Genomic DNA, 20,325 nt, shown 5'->3' on the forward strand with positions numbered 1-20,325 from the left:
GAGCCAAATATCAAATGCCTGAAAAACAACATCAACGTGGTACTGAATCTACTCTTTGGCAGTATTAACGCAGTAATATTTTATATGTAATTATTATTTTCACATCACCACTTCATTTGTCACAGTGCTATGCACTGTTATGGTGCTCCAAAATAAACACATTCAACACTGCGAGCCCAGAGAGAAGAGCAAAAGCAGCAATGAGAATGTAAAATCCACCCATCCTTATTTGCTATTTCACATTACCCTTCACAGAGGTTTTTAAAGGCATCCTCTGGCCTACTTGAAACTTCACAATATAGATAGATCATTCCCTGAGGGTCAGCCTTACTTACACAAGTAGTTACATTGCCCTAAATCTTGCCTCAGAGGTGTTATTAAACCTCTTTTATCTTAGTTTGCATTCAACAGCATCAGACATTTTATTTTGTAAATTATCCAGGATACAAAGCCTAACTACTGGTAAGGAAACCACAGATAGATATGTAAACACTTCAGATTTACCTCATCAAAGCACATCTCTGTTAATTCGGTCTAAGTACCTATTAGTGTTACAGAAACACAATTCACTAAAAACCTGTTAAATAAGGAGCACCTCTTGCAACGTTTATGCTAAAACTTGAGGAAGGCAACAGCCAGAAAATGAGGAGGCTCCAATTAGGAAGGCCTACCTGAGGCTATGTCCCTGCCTGGTTTTCCATGGAGAGAAGTACAACATATTTTAATCTTTAAGCTAGGGCAGCGAGGGCCCTGACAAGGAGGTTTACACAGCAGCTGATGGGGATGAATCTCCATTGAGGTGTGTGGTGTTGGTACAAAGCACAACTGCAAAGCCTTGCAGAGCACCTGAGCAGATCGACAGGGCCGCTCCCTGAGCGAGGGTCTTCATGAAGCACGCTCAAGCCCATCCTGTGGCAACACCCAACCAGCAAAGCTTCCTTACAGTGTGGCAACCTTTCACTTGGGACTCCCCACTACCAGCTTTTCATTTATGTGTGTGTATGTAGGTAACAGATACATTTAACTTCATTTTATTTATTTTATTTGCGGGGAGGGGAGAACCCAGCGCAGCACCTCCCCGCCCTCTCAGCCCGGCCGCCATTTTGTGCTCCCCTCCCGCCGCGGCCGCCATGTCGGCGCCCCGCCCCGTTCCCCGTTCCCCGCTCCCCGGCGCGGTGCCCGGATGTGGGAGGTGCCGCCCCCGCCGCCGAGCCTCAGCGCCGCTCGCCCCCGCCCTCGCTCTCCCTCCTCTCTCCTCTCCTCTCTCTTCTCCGCTCCGCTCCTCTCCCTGCGCCGCCGTTGCGGGTCAGCGCCAGCCGCTGCCGCAGTGAGGGGGCAGCGGGAGCCGGCAGCGGGCCCGGCGGCGACGCCGAACAGGCTGACAGCGAGGCCGGGGCTCGGCGGATTCGCGACCGCAGGGGGGGGGAAGCAGCGCCTGACGCCCAACCGCCGCCATGGTGAGGAGCCGAGCCCCCCGCTGCCGCCCCGGCGGAATATTCCAGGCTGCGTGTGAGGGGGGCGGCGGTCGGGGAAGGGGGGGGATAAAGGGGGGCGACGGCGGACGCTGCCCTGCCTCCGAGCCGGCTCCTCCGCCCCCGAGCCATCCACGTCCTCCGCCGGGCTTCCCCCTTCCTCCCCTCCCTCCTTCCCCGGGGGCGGGCGCGGCCCCCCCGCCGCCGCCCACAGCCGCCGCCTCGCCCCCGCTGTGGGGCTCAGCCCTTCCCTCAGCCCCCCTCAGCCCCGGGGTCCCTCTCCCTTTCCCCTCACCACCACCGCCACCCACCCCGGGTCTCCCCTCAGCCCCCGGGGTGCTGTGGGGGTGCTGCTGCAGCCCCCGAGGCCGCCCCCTCGTTGCTGCGGCGGCGTTTTGCTGCTCGTGTGGAGGGCGGAGAGCTCCCAGAGCACGTAGCCCATGGCAGGAGCCGGGCGATTTTATAATGTCCACGGGGATTTATTTATTTTTTTTTTTGTTTAAAAATGCGAGCGGCAGGGGGTGTTGGGAGCGTGCGGGTGAGGGAAATGTAGGGTGTCCCGGTGTGTGTGTGTGTGTTGAGCTGCTCTGCTGTTCTTATTTTTATTATTATGATAATTAATAATAATCATGGCGATTTAAATTTCCCTTTTACTGCCGTAAAATTAATCCAGAGATTCAGTATGGAGTCCTGTAGTATTTTACGTCGACACTAGGGGTGTCTCCTGCTTGCCACCACTGCCAAGAAATCAACGCCCTTTTTTTTAATAAACATCTATCCTAGCCTAAATTATCCGGTACCCTGGCTTCAGGAAGACTCTGGCAATATTTTGGGTTTTTATAACTGGAGAAATACAGATGGTTTAAGCTTTTCCATTCTGACCTCTTAAAGAGCGAAGCCAGCTGTTTATCACCATTTCACATGAGACCTCACAGGGCCTAGGAGCCAGAAATGGGTTTCCTTTTCTTTTTAAGCAGGGGGTTGCAGCCTCTGCTTTTAAAAAATAAAACTGTAGCCAAAACTGATGTAGCATACTCTTTGCATGTATGCTTCAATGTCTTTTAGATGTGCATTTGAATAAATATTTTGAAACATGCAGAGGTTGGGTTTGTTTTCAGTTGTGGACTAAAGCAATGTATTTAACGAATGCCTTTACACACTCTTAGAATAATATAAGGCTGAGAAAAGAAGGTTTGTATTCTGAGAGCAAGAATCAGTGAGACTGAGCCTTGGAAAAAAAAGTTACGATTAGAAATTATGCCATAGTTGCAGCAATGCCAGTACTGCTGTGAATATACAGATGAATGGTGATAATGTGCTACACAGTGGTTGGGTTTGTACTGCAATTAGTTGGGTCTTTTGTGAAAACATTGCTCTCGAAGACTTGTCTGATGAGACATGCCGACATGCATGAAAGGAAAGAAAATGTTACTCGATGGTGATGTCCATGTGTGTATCGGTGACCTGTAACGAAACTAACTTTCATATATCATTAATTTTATTTTTTTCCCTTTGTTTTGCCTCAGCTGAAGCTACATTAGCATCTTTTGCTGGCATAACCATGCTGGTTATTACTTTGACTTCTTGAACAGTGTTTCTATATGATCAATTACCACGTGTAAATATAGATACGTGAAAAAGGTGTTCTGAATGTTATCTCCACCAGTAAAGCTGTTTCATTGCTACAGTAAGCAGTAACAACAAGTGGAAGGTTTTGACCACAGCTGTATCAGTACATTGTTTGACAGCACCTGATCATAGGTACCTTGTAAAAATCATGCTAAAAGTAAACAGTTAAATGATGGTTTGTTTCTTCTTTCAAATACATATTAAGTTGCCATTCTTTCTACTGTTGTTACCTGTGGATATTTGCACTGAAGGAGTTCACTTTTAATGACAAAATAGAGTAGATCTTGTTTCAACTGTTAATTACATTAGAGCAGCCCTTTTTTGCAGTTTGGAGTAACTTTTCTTTTGTGTTCTTGCAGGACCAGGGAGCTGAGAGTTCTAGTGAAGAACAAGAGGTGAACATATTGTTGTGTTCATAGTAGGTAGCTTAAGATAAACATCTAGTAAGTAAAAGAACATAGCTCTGGATGTTTTGGGATAGCCAGTTCTAAAATAATAACCTATCAAGCAGAGAGCATAATATGATGCATTACGTAATTCTAGAAGTAACACAGATGAGCTGTTTATGTCAGAGTTGGCTTAGAAAATACTGCTCATAGCAAGACTTACTAGAAAAAGGTAAATAGCGCAGATGTTAATAAACAATCTTGGATTTGGTTAAATGTTTTGTTGGGACCATCTGTATTCTCGTAGGTCCTCGTTCGTATCTAGCTCTTGAGCTTTATACTTGTGGGACGGAAAAGACAGAAATGCACTGAAGTCACCCAAACCATGTTACATAATGCACACATCTTTTTAGCAAGCCGAGAGAGTCTTTGGAAAATTGAGGAGACCGATTTAAATTTGGACACTGCTGGTGCTAGACTCTTCTTCGAAGTTGTGACTCACTTGAGTAGTGGTGCTTCTGGCACTTGAGCATTTTCTCCAGATGAAGCGATTCATTCACAGGCTGATCTAGAACAGGGTTTTTAATTTATGGAATCCAAGAACCACCAAAAGTCTTATTTTTCTAAAATGAAACAAAAATACATCAGAAGACCAAGTTGAGTCTTTCTTTACTACTTATCAGTTAAGGTACTAAATAAGTTCTTGAAGAAAAAACAGCTACTCTGCTGCCAAATCGCAATTTGACTGCTATCATTACAAGCATTTGGATAGTCGTTTGAGTTTTGTGATCGTTCTATCTGTGCCTGAGTACAGACATGGATGGTAGGAACAGAGAGGCCATCAAGCAATCCCTCTGTTGTGTTGGACTTGCTGGTGGTCTACTACCACAGGTAGAATAATAGTCTAGGATTCAAGATGGGAAACTCACGTGTAGGTCTTAAGAAAAAAGTATGTGGTAGGCTTATTTAAGCCACTTCGATAAACAGAGGAATTTGTTGTGGCAGTAAATGTTCAGGGGCTGCCTTTTGAGGCTGATTGGAATATTTGAGTTCACTTAGCTTTGTGATCTGCTAAGGAAGAGCCTGTTGATTGAGGAGGAAAGAGACTTTTAAAAAATAATTATAATATTCCAGTGGAATCAAAGTGGAATTCTGTCTTTCTGTGGTGCAAGGTGCTAACTTTTAAATCTAAGATTTAAATCTTTAAATACTCCCTAGGAGGGAAAATGGAGTAGTTTAAGGGAAAATGATGTGTGATGGGCATGCCTCAGGAGCTTTATTCATCTTCTAAGGTACCAGACCTAGCACTAATGCTTTAAGGGAGTGAGATGAATAACACATAAATTAGGATTTTTACTGGTATGTTAAAGATGGGGCTGCCTTTTGCCCATCGGTGCTGCAGGAACAGGCAGTGTCAGTAATCTGGTATTTCTGGGGAAACAAATAAGGCAGGTATGTGCATTTTAATGCTAAACTGTTCTTCAGTCTGCTTCTGCCTCATCGTTTCTTCATTTTTTATGTCATGTAGACATACAAAAAGTTGCTGAGGTGTAGCCAGACTAAGAAATATTTATGAATTTTTGTTGCTGTAATAATACGTGCTGTTAAGAAAAAGAAAATTAATCTAGCAGTGAAGATTTTGCAGCTTTCCTCTAGTTGGGTATTACAGCAGTACCTATCTGGCAGCATCATAGACAGAAGAGATTTTTTAGCTGTAGGTATGCTTTATAGTGTTCTGCTACTGTAATTCTTAAGTTGCACTTGCGTGAGATTTTTCAACATTACTTTGATTTCCCTGCTGGTAAAAGAATTCCTTTCCTACCCTTTTTTTTACGGCCTGTGATTCTTGAAGTTTTGTTAAAGAAAATTGTATCCTTTCCTAAATTGTAAGTCTGAATGGTGATTTGACTGAGCATGAAGCTGTTAAGACCTTAATTTAGTTATAGGAAATGGTGACCAAAAGTTGTGTTCATGGAAGACTTTTTTTTTTTTTTTTTGTAATTTGAGATAATGTATGATTTCTTGAAAGCCGTTTGCTCTTGATTTGCTTGCCCCTTCTCTTTCCTCCCAAGCCTGTTCTCCCTGCTCTGGGTAGTATCTTTTGTAAATTGCTAATAGGGGGAAAAATTATGCTGCACTGTTACTTGTTGTTTACCAGCCAATTCATTTAGCAACACATCTCCCTATTTTTCCATCTTTTCTTTCATCTGGCTTACATTTTTTTCTTCTCCTCCTAACCTTGATTATTCCTGTGTGTTCCTTACAGAAGGACCACAGAGGCAAAGGGAGCTGTTTGTTCCCGTGCTTCCTACATGCTTATTCTTTCCCAGAATCATAAGTAGAAATAGGGAAGGTGCTACTGTGCAAAGGCCTTGTCACGATCAAACTCCTCTGCTTCTGGAGGAGCAAGTACTGGAAGGATGGGGGAGTAAAGATTGGAGTGATGGGAAAGGGATGATGAGAGGCATGGATCTACATCAGAAGAGAGGAGGGAAAAGTGCTTGCACTTAAAGGGTAAGCAGCTGGAACCTTCTGTGCAGCGTATCGTAAGAAAATAAGTATCTTGTTTTACTTGCGTGTAAGTCTGGTAATTAAAACAGAAAAAAAGTTGGAACTCCTTACTTCTGGAAACTGTAAGAATTTTATTGGCTAACTTGATTGTGTAAATTACTTACACGTGTTCTTTCTTTCCCAAAGACCGTAAGAGCTTATCTTGCAGTGCTGTCACGAAGCTGGTAAATATTGCCCTTGTTCTACAAATGCAAAAGGTTGAGGTAACAGCCGGGTAATAACTTATCCAAGGCCCTTCTTGTCATTTAGAAGTTAACAGTAATATGTGATCTGGGAAGTGGATAATGTGTTTGTAGTTCTGAAAAAAATGCTAAGTCTAAATCAAACGAACTGCTCAGAAGTTGAAGTCTTGGGGCTGGTGGATTGGCTTGCGTGCAGTCCTGAGGAATCTTGCAGTACATTGTCCGGTTGGTTTAAGGCATTTGGCATTGACTGTACCTGAAATTTTGGTCATATGCTTCAAGTGTCTTTGTAACCTTGTGTTAGCCATTTTCTTTTAGAGATTAGACTTGGAAATGCACCTTTTATATCCAGTGGAAGCTATTCAGGTGCCTAGATGTCCATGGCCTAAAGTAATCTTAACACCAGCCGTTTGAGAAAAGATCTGCTGCAAAGATTACTTTGCTGTGGTGAATGAAGAGGGACAGACTTGGATATGGACCAACATCTTTTAATCTGGCATAGATAGATATTTTGGTATATGAGTTCAAGTATTCTGGGGACATTTTCACTGATGTTTCCCTAGATTAATTCTCAGTGAGCTTAAATGACTTGACATTCACGATTTCGTAATGATTTAAGTACCGGGCTAGAAGCATTATGTACTGCTCTGACATACAATGTAACTAGATTCTTTTGGTCACCATGTGAAACCTTATTTCCTTAGTAATTCTGAATATCAAGATAAGTTTAACCAGAGTTAAACTGCGGCTTGTCTTCCTGTTCAGATGTTATATACAAGTTGAATGGCGAAAGTCTGTGCAGTGTTTAGAGTGGGAGGTGGAGGGGGTGTTCGGGTCTTTTTAAGAATAAAACCCACATCTTTCAAGTGAAGTCACTTCGGGGGTGAAAGTTCTTTTAAACAAATTGGGAAAAATATTGGTGACATTTAAAATAGCTTTCAAAATGCATAACTAGAAAATTTTAGTTTGGTGCCGAACTTTATTAGGCCTCTTGCACATACAGGAAGGCCATAAAAATGTTTTGTGTTGCTTTTAGATTGTACCTAGCAGAGCCACAAGCACTTTTTTTATTATAACTGCTTGAGAAAACTACATAGGTGCTGCAAAGAGGCTGGAGACTGTATCTGGCTTGCTTGTGATTTCACAACTGGTTGAGCCTGCTATTGATACTCTATTCCACAAGTAGTGAACAGCCCCCAGTTATAGAAATAGTAATTCTTACCTATGTTAAGAAGTCTCAGAAGTCATTTAGATGCTTTGGATTAAAGAACAGCATTGCTCAGGAAGTGCCAATGAAAATCTTGGCTTCCAAGCTGTAAACAGGTTATGGCAGCTAATACTCAGGTGAATATTTGTGAAGTCTGTGTTGATGGACATTTTTAAGCAAACTGTTAAGGCAAAGAACCGGAACTCCCCCAGTAAGCTGATATTGTGTCTATTTTGAAAAGCTTATGTAGTCAGCTTGAAGTTCACGAGCACTTTATATCATTGCCAAAGTTAGTTAAAGTAGGAATTAACAAATGGCTTCCCACAGTTTTAGCTGAAGAACTTCGGGGAGAGTTTGGGGGAGCATGGGGATGGAAGGGGTGAAGGGGTGGGATGGGATAGGAAAACAGATAGAAAGCCCAGAAATTAAAACCAGGGATAATGTGTTTCTGGAAAGAAACCAGGCTACTGGAAAAGTGGAATTCAGCTGTGATGTGCATAAGAATATGATCTTAGTTCCCCAGCTTTTAAAGATGATCCTTTCTTCCTTCAATATGTCTATGACAAATACAGAGGCTTCTTACTATTTATTTTAAGTAGCTGGAAACCTTGGGAAGGAAAACCTCTGCTACAGTATTTGTACCTTTTCTGTCTTCTTACGTCTTTTCATATGTCGTCTTGTGAACAGCTTCTCTGCATTTATCAGGTGTTTTGTTTTCTTCATAATAGGTAGTAAAAGCCAGAACAACTGTTGTTCCACTGCTGACTGCATAGGTTTTGAATAGCATCACTGAAGCTGACACAAGTCACCTGAAGTCCCTCAGCTCAATACTGTGGTTAGCAGAGAGAACTTCAAAAGGAACATTTTGGAAACAAATTCCGTGGGGTTGAAACAAACTGCATGATACAACTTCAGCCCCTTGAATTTACAAAGAATAACTCCTCATACTTGGTAGGCATGATGACTGAACAGCTTTTTCAGTGTTGTAATGAAACTTTCAGTGTGTAATGATGTTCCCTTGGGGAACTTTAATTCAGTATTGGGTCACTGCCTAACAAGCTTAACACCTTGGTGTCTCAGCAGTAATGGGTCAGTTTTGTTGGTAACGCTGGAAGGACACTTTGCAGATTTCACAGATCAAAGCTTGATTATATGTAGCCTGTTAAATTGTAAGCAGCAAAAAGAAAAAAGCCATGTGAATTAAATAGACTTGATTTCTATGATTGACTTCAGTTGATTATATTGGCACTCCAATCACTGTATTAGACAGGGGTATCTGATAAAAATCTGTTCCTTATATGGATTAGGGTTTATAGTGCCAGCAGTTTTCCCTGCTTGGGAAGGCAAAGTGTTTTACTCAGAACACGAAGTTTGATTCTTCTAATAATGAAACAGATTAAAGCATTTGCATGGGATGTTGTTATATTTCATACAGTGTATTGAAAAATCAAGTTAATGACAAAAGTAATTTATAAAACTTGAAAGTTTAGTAAGTTAAATCTTCTGTAGTCGTGAACATTAGAGTGCAGTTCTCATGTTAAAACTGAGTTGCCGGAGCTCAGTTGTGAAAAGCTTTCTTTTGAGAGGCCTGAGTTAACTTGAAGGTGGTCAGATTCCCTTTACTGATGAGAAAGCAAAAGGTCATCTGAGTAAAAGGGACTAAAATTGACAGGATGTAGCAGATGATGTTTTTTAAAATGTCAGTGTTGTATATAGTGGCAGCGCTGGATTGTTTTCCTAATATTAAAGATTCCAGAAGAATTTGGAAGAGTTGGTCTGAGCAAGAGATTTTTAGCAGTGGCTTTATTCTGGGTTCTTTCTCAGGGGTATTGTTTAACATCTGTGCTGTTGTTTGTTTTGTAAAGTCAATTAATCCATGTTTCCCAACATCTCTCAAACAGCACTGAAAACACTCATTTTAAAATTAGAAGTGTTTTATCACATGCCTCCATTAAGGCTTGCAAGCAGTAAACTTCAGAAAGCATAGCCTAGAAGAGAGAAGATGGGAAGCAGCAGAAAGACAGTAGTTTGTGGTTCTGTGGGTAAATTGTGTATGCGTGCACAGTTGTGTCAGTCTTCGGGGGATGGATGCAATTATTTGTGCTGTGCTTTGGACTAGGATGACTAGATTCTTGATTGTGAGCCTCCAGAGCAACTGGTAATTATTACTGGAAGTCACTGGGGCTCTGCAGGGGTGCGTCTACTTGGCTTATTTTGGGAGACTGTGGACCCTATAAATAGCAGTAAATTTTTAATGCTGCTTTGTGTGTACTTTCATGCTTGCTTTTATGTGCGTTTACAACTTAATGTTTACAAATCTTTTTTGGGACGGCTGTTTTTAATCTTACTGCTAGTTACAATTAATGGGCTTTGATTTCAGAGAGGTTGAAGTAATCTTTTCTTTACCAGGTGCTATGAGTCATTACAAAAATGCAAGCTAAAAGTAAGTTAGACTTGTGGATAATTCTTCAAACATCTGACATATCCATCATTGTTTATAAACTACCAAAACAGGGTTTGAATTCTCATCCAATCTGTTGAGTACCCTCATTTTATTAGCTTGTAGTAAAGGCGCTACATGTCTGTATTTGCTACTGAATGGTAAATATTTGCATTTCCTTGTATAAAAACGTGAAACAAGTCAGTCACTGCCCTGCGGAACATAACCTAAAATATTCCTTCTAATTGTGCTCAAATATTATATCACATAACTAACTCTTGAATGGATATCACCTCTCCATTATGATACGAAAAAATCAGTATTTCATCCATCATTCGTGTCATACAAAGAAAACTGTGTCAGACTTCGAAATGTTCCTTAGCTGTGAAAACCTTAATTGAAAGTAGTGTGGTGTTCTTGTGTCTTACTATTTTTCAGTTTGCATTCCTTTGATCTGAAAGACTAATAATCATAATTGTAAGACTTTGGAAATACGCCGTGCATCTTTTTCAGAAAATAAATTCTTAATTTGCTGGAGCAGCAGTACTAGAAATTCTGCAGATTCCCTTAGAAGGTGAGATGGTAATGCGCCCAAAGACCTATTTCATGTTTTGTTAAATTCCTGTTATTTTAATTATACTGGTTTTGATTCCTCTGTATTGGATCACTGTCTTGGTAGGGCCTGTTTTCAAACCATGACTCATCTTTATTCTTTACTGAATTAATTCTTCATGCATCCGTGAGTGTCATAAACCAAACCGGAGCTTGTTAAAATGTCTTAGTATCTGACAGCTGTAAGTTCTGATGAAGTTATTTTCTTTTTGGAAGGAAGAGCTAAGTATTAAGATGAGTTTTAACTATTAGAGACAGGAATACTGGAATACAGTCTTTTTCAGATATTGTATATGAGCAACTGTTCTTCTTCAGCACAGCCTGGCTCTCCTTTGGTTTGCACATCTTGCCCAATTATGTGTCTTTGCCTCCTTGTTTTCTTTTCTTGTCAGTTCATGAATCAAATCCTGTTTCTTTTCTGTTCTCAGATGCATGTCCTTTACTCAGTTCTTTGTAATGTTCTTCAGCCCTTTTTGTGACAGATTGTGAAGGACGTTCTATTAGTTGTCTGCTTTCTCTTATCTTCTTTTGATGTGCACTTTCCATTTTCTCTCTCTCCTTCTGGCCACCCACAAGACTCTCATCTCGTTTCAAACTCAGACTTCCATTTTTCACTCTAAGTGTGGTATCAAACTCTTTGTAAGCTGCTTAAACAAGGAGGGCTGATGACAGCATCTATTTCTGCAGCTTGTTCTGTGCTTGTTCGCTACCATTGATTAAGTACTGTGCATTGACCTGTGTGACTTTCCTGAAACTTTGAAGTTCTTGTGGCGTAGCCTTTGTGAATTGATGATTCTCTAAAATTTGCACTTAAACCTCCCTGCTGAAGGACACTTGCCTCTTTTAAACTGTTACTGGGCTGTGCTATGCTGTAGAGTTGCATCAGCTTTCTTTTTCTTCTAGGCCCTCTCAGATCCATTTCAACGTATCTGTGCAACCGGTCCCATAGCCTTAACTTTTGCAGTCAACACAGTACTGAATAAACTCTTGAAATCTTAAAAACTTGAAGTGATCTGTTGGTAGACAGATACATTGGTCATGTTGTTTTTCAGTATTTATAACCTATTTACTTGAATAGGGAGTTACATTAAACCGCAATACAAAGTAGAGCCTTTAATACCAAGCAGTGTGCTATTGCAAGATGTAGAAAAATCTGTTATTTTTGTTTGTTATAGAATGTATCTTCGCTATTTTTTTGCTCTCCAAATACAACTTGCAGCAGTACAATAATATGTTATGTCTAAACCACACAAAAAAAACGAAGCCTTTATAGCTGATTTTCTGATACCAGTCTCCCGTCTTCAGTTGCACAGTTCAGATAAGTGTTTATGGCAAGAGAACTTTGTTTTGGGAACAAATAAGTTAATTTATATGTTTGTCTGCTGTCAGAGGATAACATGCTCCACTTAATTTCCAGCTAGGTTCTCATCTTTCATACTTGCCTCAGTCTCGTACGTACCTCAGATATATCTGATTAGTCACAAGCAGGACTGTAGCCTTTTCTTGCCAAAGTTAGGAAGATTTGTTTTCTCTCCTGGGAGTTCTCTGACTGCTATAGCTCACTTTCTGCTTTTGGAAAATCCTTTGCAAAGAGAAGTATTATTACTCCTTCCTAATGCTTGTAGCTTTGAGTATTAGTGAAAGTGATCTAATGATTAGCAGTTTTCTTGCTGCATGCTTAGAGTTATGGCTTTGTGTTAATATCCGACTTTGGTACAAGCAAACTAAGGTAGTTCAGAAACTTCAGAAGACTGGACCACCGTTAACTGTGCTCACTTTTTTTTTTTGTATTGTCACAAGTCATATTTTTAAGAGGTAGAATTTTTGGTTCTACAGATACTGAAAATGCTTAGCTATAGCTTTTTCAAAATTGTTACAAAAATAAATGTAAATTTCCAAACATAGTAACAAATAACAGTGATTTCCACAACATACTAGAGCGTGTTTAAAAACAATTCAGAGGATAAAAAAAACTGCTTGTACAGCTCTCATTGATCCTGTGACAAGAGAGTTTGGTTGGAAGTACTATAGACAATAAACATTTTAAAGTTTGTTTTTTTTGTGTGTTTACTATTTCTGGTAAATTTGGAGGGTGGTATTGAAATACCAGTTAACTTGGCCGAGTTTTTGCTCAGATTGTTCTTGAGGAGCTGTTTGCTAAAGCTCCCTGGCTTTTTCTTGTTTTTATAGTACCTGGAAGTGCTGAGAATTAAATTGGCATAATTGAAAGCAGCCTCCTGAGAGCATCTCTATAAAGCAAATTATAGTTCAATATGGCTTTAGGTCAAATTAATATCTTTATAAAAAGTAACTCTTCTGTTCCTATTTTCTATATGGGTCAGCCAGTGATTAATTCTCAGTTTTGTTGGGCCACTCTTTTAAGACTTCGTGTTGGAGAGGAAGTCTCAAACATTGTCAGTTTTCTGGGAGGTTACTTTGTACAAAAACCTTTGTTTCCAGATGCTTACAGAGAAAGGGAGAAGCTGACAGAGCTTTAAGTACCTACTAAATATTTTACCTGCAAAGCAGGTGTTTTGACTCTTCAGTTTTGTTTCATCATTTGACAGGCTGTAAGATGCTAGATAATAGCTTAAGTGCAATCTGTTTTTCATTACTAGCTAAAATTGTGACTTCTATCCTAGTCTGTCCAATTTTTCAGTGATGCTTGTATACTTTGGCCTAATGTTGAATCAAGTCTTGTTTCCTTTGCTGTACAGGTTACTTATTTTTTCCAAATTGGAAGTTGTTATTCTGTCACACAAGTGCATGCAATTTACTGTTTGCAGTTTCTTGGTTTTCCTGTGTTCGTAATCACCAATGAAGAGAAAAACATTCATTTTATAAGTCAAAGCTTTAAACCAAAGAAGATTATAAATCACTATTAATGGCCAATTTATATCCACTCATTTCCCTAAGAACAAGATCAATGTGCTATGCTTTGTGTTTTTTTTTGTTATATATTATCCTATGAAGTATAAGTTGTACTTGCTTTGGAAGGGATTTTTTTTTTTGACATATTTGGTGCCTTACTGTCATTTCTTCACCCTTAACTGTGAAAATCCTGTGATACTTCAGTCACTTGTGGTCTTCAGTCATGTATTTTGCTTTCTCCCATGATGTTAATTACAAGCTTCTGCCAACTTGAAATAAACAAATAAATGCCTTCCTTGAGATGCTCTATAAAACTCTTCAGCACAACTTTGTCATTCATAAAGATCTATGTAGTTTTCAAACGTGTCATTGATACCTCTGTTTCCTTGTAGACTTCTCTGTGTCTTTTACCGGGCTTTGTACTTGGATTACAACTTTTCTGGTTCGGCGGTGGGGTCTTGCTTTTGTTTTCCCTGGCATGTAGCACAAGGTATCCTTGTGTAAGGGCAGTGTATTAGGGTGGGTTGGTGGGGCAACTCCCTTGCGTTTATCTTTTAAGTCCCTAAAGAAGGCTGCTGTGGTCATTGAGTAAATTTCAGTAAAGAGCATTGTGTGTTTGTTTCCTATGTTTCTGTGATAGCATTCCTAAACAGAAAGGATTGTTAGCACAGTTATCTATCACTAGGTTGTTTTTTTTTCCGACTTTGATAATTTCTTCTATCTTCTAGAGTGAGGTGCTGTTTTGGTGCTGTGTTTTTTGGACCCTCTCTCAAGATGTTATGGTGAATGTGTCTGAAAGAGTGGTTAGAGCCAGGCTTTGGAATGTGGGTGTATATCCTCATCTAGAGTATCAGTTTGGAATACAATTAACAATTTTTGGACAGTGCAAATCTGATTTATTTTGTGGTTTGAAAACAGAAGTTGTAACTTGTGAGAAATCATTACTGTTTTTGAGAGCACATCTGGCTTGCCACTAGCAATTGCCTCTGTTTGCCAAGAGTTTTCAAGCCTCCTCGTGGCTTGTATAGTGGTCAACTGGGGAGAACCAGGGACAATATGCCAAGCTCTTCTGGATCTGGGGCTTGAACTTGAGTGCCTGGAAGGTCTCTGCTGTTCCCAGTAAACCTTGTAAGAAGTTTTATGGGTGCAACCAATATGTTAATGTAATCAGAGCAATTAAATTGGCATCTCATAAACTTCTTATGCCTTATCCAGTAGCTATGGAGGACCAACCTGTCTTACTCCAAAGACTTCCTAATGTGAACTCTAAATTGCATCAGAACTTTGATGTAGCGACAACAGAACCTTATTGTTCCCCTACAAAAGGTTGAGTTGCTTCAGCATCTTTCTGGGAAAATGTCCTGTCCTTGGCTTTTGGAGGATTCATTATTTATGTACTGAAAATTACAGGCTTTTGAGATTTTTTTTCAAGACTGATGCAAGCTTTAGAAATGCTAACTCTGCAGTGATTGCAAAGCAGACTGGGTTGTTGCCTCTGAAGAGCAGTAGCTGGAAACTGCCAAAAGTGAAATTGTCTCATAGCTCATAAAGTTACCACTCATGTTCCTGTCAGTATGTTTCTTTCAAGATTCATTTACAGGTCGTGGTACTTAGGTAGGTTTCTGCAATGACAGATCTTGTTCTGTACGGGAGTTTGATTACTCATGCATATCAGGTTTTCATCTTCAAGTAACGAGGATTATTTGTTTCTTTTCTTAATGTAAGGTAGAGGCAGGATTGTACCATACCTTGTTTTAAAAACAGCAGTATGTTTGTCTCCAGTGCTGTTAATCATCTCCCTGCTAGACTTCTTGTAGATGCTTCCAGGGAGTTCTTCAGGTAGACCAGAAGACTTAAACATGTCAAAGATACAACAGTTGAGTTATATTAAGTTTAAAGCAACCCAGTTACCTTTTTAGGTTTTTATGTCTATGTAAACCTGCATAAGAATACATGCGGGGGTAGACACAATAACTGGTGTTATTGATGCTGACTGTACCCTCAGACCTGATGGATCATTTTCACCTGCAGGCTTAGGAAAAGGACTTTGCAGTAGAACTGTTCTGTCACTGATTGTGCTTTCTGCTTCAGTGGTTTTGTGAACTGTTCACTGGCATTTCTGCTGAGTCCTTATAAATCGGTATGTCTTAGGTGACAGGTTTTTTTCTTGGAGGCACCTTTGGATTATCTGCAGATGAGTGTTGTGTGTGCATGTGTAGATACGATTATTTTACCTTTTAAGATCATGAAAGCTTAGATCTTTTTCTGAAAGCTGTGCAGTTGTAATTATATTTAGATTTTAAAAGCTGTGATGTTTATATGAATATAAATCATAGTCCCTGCTGTAACTGCAGAGATTTTCGATTGCTTTTTTGGTCCTGAACACTTCAAATTCAAAGAGAAAAAAAAAAACCACTTGTTTTAAATTTTAATACATATATGCTTTGTTTTTCTATCTTCCCTTTGACACTAGTAAAGCAAGAGGGCATGTTAAAGTTAAAGGCTGAACTTCAACTCTGCTCTTGATTCTTTCAGTTTTCCTGTCTGGTCGAGGTTTTGGCAGCAGCAGCTCTCTCGAATATCGAGTTCACTTCTTGCTTCATTGGTCTAGGGCTTCCCTGTGGTATCCTAGAATAGCTATTTGCCTGTGATGGCCTTAAGCCATTAATATCTCATTTTGGAGGAGACCCCTGGGCAGTGTAGGATTTAAAGCATAGCAGAAGTGACTGGCCAACTGCCAGCCAGAGGACAAGTGGCTTCCCTTGAAATGACTGGCAGAGCCCGAGCACAGCCACGGCTGGTGGTGGCTGAGGAGTAAACTGCGGCCTTACCCTGAGACCTGAGCCGTCTTCCTGGCCTGCTGCACCTTGGAGTTGAGGGTGTGTGTGTAGAGGAACCTGATGTACAAGCAAGAGGACAATCTTCTAAAGAATCATCACCTATTTCATCGTGAACAAATCAAATTAAAAAAAAAAAAAAGTGTCAAAAATAAGTTTTTCATAATACTATTTTTTTAAATGCGTCCAAGTGAACTGTAACACCTCTTTTTGCATTTGTGCAAAGAACAACAATGCCAGAATACTGTAACAGCTTTAACCTGACTTGATCCCTACAGTAATCCCAAATCCAGCAATCCCCTTTGCCTTGGTTCATTATCTCTGATGTCTGCAATTTAAATGCCATGTTCAAGAATTAGGTATTAATCTTTTTTGAATTCCTTTGGTACTGAAGGTCAGAGTGTTTTCTTTAGAGGCAGGATTAATGAATTCTGGCTTTTTTGTAGATAACACATTTTAAACCTGAAATCTTCCAAAGGTAACTTGAAACAAGCTGCATTTTTTCCTAGCAGTGCCCGTTTTTGACTGCAAAATGTTCCTAAGGTTTTTCTTGATGTTTGGTGTTGATTAGTGCTCAGATGAGATGCTGAGTTAGCAACAGCTGTGAGACCTGGCTCTTGGAACTTTGTAATTGTTTCAGTTGTATTAAGATGATTAAAAACTGAGAGCAGGAAGTTCAGAGGTTTATCAGAATTCAAGCAGCTAAACTGAAAGTGTTGAGTGAAGTAATACCGCAGCTACAAGGAACGATGGTTATGGTTGTCAGTGGGTATTTGAGAGGTCACAGTTGATGCTGTGGTCTCAGAGTGGAGTCTGTAGCAAATGCAAGAGAATAATCTTTTTTTTTTTTTTTTTATCCCAAATGAAATGCCTGTTTTTTCTCTTTTAGATTCAAGGTGCGTGTGAGGGAGAGATGTTACTGTCTAAGACATTTAACAATTCAGTTCTTATCTCAGCCCTTAAAAATATATGTAACAGTTTCTTCAACTATTGTAGAATCAATATTTGGAGAATATTTCTGTTTGAGTAAAAAGTAGAGGAGAGCACATTAGCGGTACCTTGGCAAATTTAGAGTTGAAAAATACTTACTTTCCTGCATGAAGATGTGAGCATTATGTGACGGCAGTTTTCAGTTTCTGTTTTTCTTTATTGTGGGATGCATTTGGTTTACTGTCCTCAACATGAGAAGCTTCAAGAACTTGGGTTGTAGCTGAGTCAAAGAGATGGGAATCATTAGAGAAATTCCTAAATAAAATAAACTTTTGTACTAGAACAAACAGCCTTTCTGTAACTTCTATTTCTCGTGCTATTTTCCTAATAGGCAGCAGTCATAGTTGGGAAAGCAAATGTATCCCAAAAGCACTTGTTGGAGGAACTTAAAAGCAAATGACTGAAGTCTGGTTTTTGTTTTTTTAACACTTAGGGAACATCCTAAAACTTGATTGGTTTTAAATCCATTCCTTATCTCTGTATCCCTAGGAGACTTTTTCTTTTATGACTTTTCATAGGAACTGCTCGGTACAGAGACTTTTGGTCAATATGTAACTTCATAGTTCATTTCTGTAGATGTAAGTTCTGTAGACTTTTATTTCTGGTTTACTAAAGAATAAGAAACAAATGGCAGACGCTAGTCTGTTTAAATATATATATATATATATATTTGCTAACAAAATCTTGCAAAATCTTTTTGGTAAAGACTACGTTCTGTTTCTTCCATGACCGATACCATTCTGTGAATTCAATATTGATGGTAACTCCAGCTTTTGCTAATAATCATTATTTTTTTTTTTTAAATTTGGAATTTTACCCGGAGGAGAGCAGGAAAGCACAACTCTTAAGTATCAGATGAATGCCAGAGTGCTTTACTGTCACATTGGGGGTCTGTGCTACTTACTGGGTACCAATACTGCTGCTTTTGTGATTTTCTTTCTTGCCTTTTTTTCCTCCTCCCTAAGTTTATTTTCTGTAATTTCCTGCTTGTCTGGATACCCTGTAAGAATTCCTTGCTTGTACTTCCTTGCTGCTTAATCCCTTCTGTTGCGCCTGTGGATAATCTAAATGCTCACACCAAAGTGTAACGTGGAGGCCGGATCTGACAGTCCAAATGCCAGAAGAGAAATGAGATCGTTGCCAACTTCCAGGTGCTATATTGGACTTCTGGATGGAGAAGGGGCTGGCCATGAAATAGCGGAGGGATTCTTCCACAGCTTTGAGCACAAAAATGAGGGGTGTAAGCAGAGCTGAGGCTCTGAAAATACAAATTCTTGCAGAACATGAGGCATGTTCTGAGTTGGGTTCAGCTTGGAAGTAATGCATCCTGAATTCCTGTCATAGTGTTTTAGTTCCATGAGTAGAGGGTAGTGTTTTAGTTCTGTAAGTTGCCCCTCAGAAGAGTAACAGGATTTGTGGATGGCCTGGAAAAATAATGTAGGATTGCCAGTGCAGTACCACTAGGTGATGCTTCATTTTGGGAACTTACTGGGGCAGCTGTCAGGCATTTTTATGCATTTCTTTAACTCTTTCTGTGGGTCAGAATCTCAAGAATGAGGTTGAGAGTTTGGAGTAAACAGTGAAGCTCACTGCTCTTGAGTTGCTCCAACTTTCATGTATATTTTTAAGATGTTTGATTTCTTGTCTTAACTTCTTTTGCATCACAACATCAAACTCAAAATTGTTATTGTTTTAAAAGGACCTTGGGGTAGATTTATTTGTTCAATATTCTTGGAGAAGTGCCGGAGAGCTGCTAATTCTGAGCTTGTGTTTGGGCTCTGCCTGGTGGATTTCTATGGAAAGCAAGTACGTTGCTTTTATATGAAGCAAGTACTGTGTAGCAACGACCGAGCTATGTTAAATGTTAATGTCTACATTTTGGCAGTTAGTCTGCCGTATTATCAGCTCTTAATTTTAGTCATTGTTTTCCGGTAACTATGCTGTGATATCCCAATTTTAAGTAGACTTTTTTTTTTTTTTTTTTTACTCTTAATGGCTGCAATGAAAAGCTTAAAAGGTAGCTTAATTACCAAACACAAATGCTGAATTTGCTGGCAGTCTTATCTATGACATTATCACAAGCAAACTCGTAAAGAAGATCAGTAAGATCTTTTTCTGGACTTGTTGGTCTTTCTGGTATTACAGGCTCCACTCAGGCTAAGACACAACTTCTGTATGTTGAGTAACTTGTTTAAAAACAAAACAAAACAAAACACAAACCCTCATCCATTGGATTTAAACAAGAAGTATATTTTTGTGGTTTTTGAGTGGGGTGGGTGATGTTCTTGCTGCTTTTTCCAGTTGTACCTTATTCCTGCTTGTCTTGTTCTAAGCCATACTTCTCTGATTTGTTGGGGGTGTCTACAGAAACTTTGGGCGTGTCTTTCCTCTGTGCTGTGGTAAGCTCCTTGTAGGTTTTCATTGCTCTCATAAGTCACATATGAAATATACAAATTACAAAAGGTGAGATCTTGCATGTTTTTCTGACCATGAATTCAGATACTTGAATATTAATGTGTCTTGAAGCCTCTAGGGCTTTGTCTGAAACTTATTTTAATAAATATTTAAACCGATGTGGATGTGTGGCATGTTCTTCTCAGGCAAAAGTTTTTGCAGTCTTGGTAAGAAACACCATTTGTCTTAAATTAGCTTGCCAATTTGCTTGTTGGTTGTTAATGGAGAATACAGTGCCAATCTATATGACAGCCAAAACTCAGGTAACATGTTAAATAATGGTCATTTAAAAAAAAAAAAAAAAAAAAAAAAACTCTTCACCAAGCTGAAAATTCATCATTAAAGCTATGAAAACAGCAATATGTGGAAGATGAGCTTGGAGGAGGAAGAATTCTCTGTAAGAGGTAGTAATTTTCAGTAATTGTTAATTCAGGTGGTATGGAGAATACGGAGAAAAGACAGAGAAGCGCTTTGCTTGTTTGTGAAGGTGGAATAGTTCTTTAAATGCTGACTACAAGCCTCTGCTGTCTTAGCATTTCTGTTCCTCTTCACTAGTAGTAAATGATGGAGAACAGCTTTTTATGTAATTTGATAACTGAAATTATTTATCTTGATTAAGCCCTAGTTCTGACTCCCAGGTGATGTGGCTTGGTTAATTGTTGCATTTGCAGGCT

General features: G+C 39.6%; 1 protein-coding gene across 2 annotated transcripts in view; it reads left to right on the forward strand.

Annotated features, from left to right (window-relative positions):
• The first annotated feature begins 1,204 nt into the window (after positions 1 to 1,204).
• PPP3R1 (protein phosphatase 3 regulatory subunit B, alpha) overlaps positions 1,205 to 20,325 on the forward strand; it is a 37,870-nt gene continuing 18,749 nt past the window's right edge. The window contains exons 1-2 of one of the 2 annotated variants that reach the window (XM_084515031.1): positions 1,205 to 1,457; positions 3,461 to 3,496. In XM_084515031.1, coding sequence (XP_084371157.1) covers positions 1,455 to 1,457; positions 3,461 to 3,496 — 39 coding nt within the window. In that variant the 5' untranslated portion in view covers positions 1,205 to 1,454. The remainder of the gene's footprint in view (positions 1,458 to 3,460; positions 3,497 to 20,325) is intronic. The other variant, XM_084515032.1, reaches the window with a different exon arrangement.

The sequence above is a fragment of the Aythya ferina genome (assembly GCF_964211825.1).
Source record: "Aythya ferina genome assembly, chromosome: 3".
Lineage (NCBI taxonomy): Eukaryota > Metazoa > Chordata > Aves > Anseriformes > Anatidae > Aythya > Aythya ferina.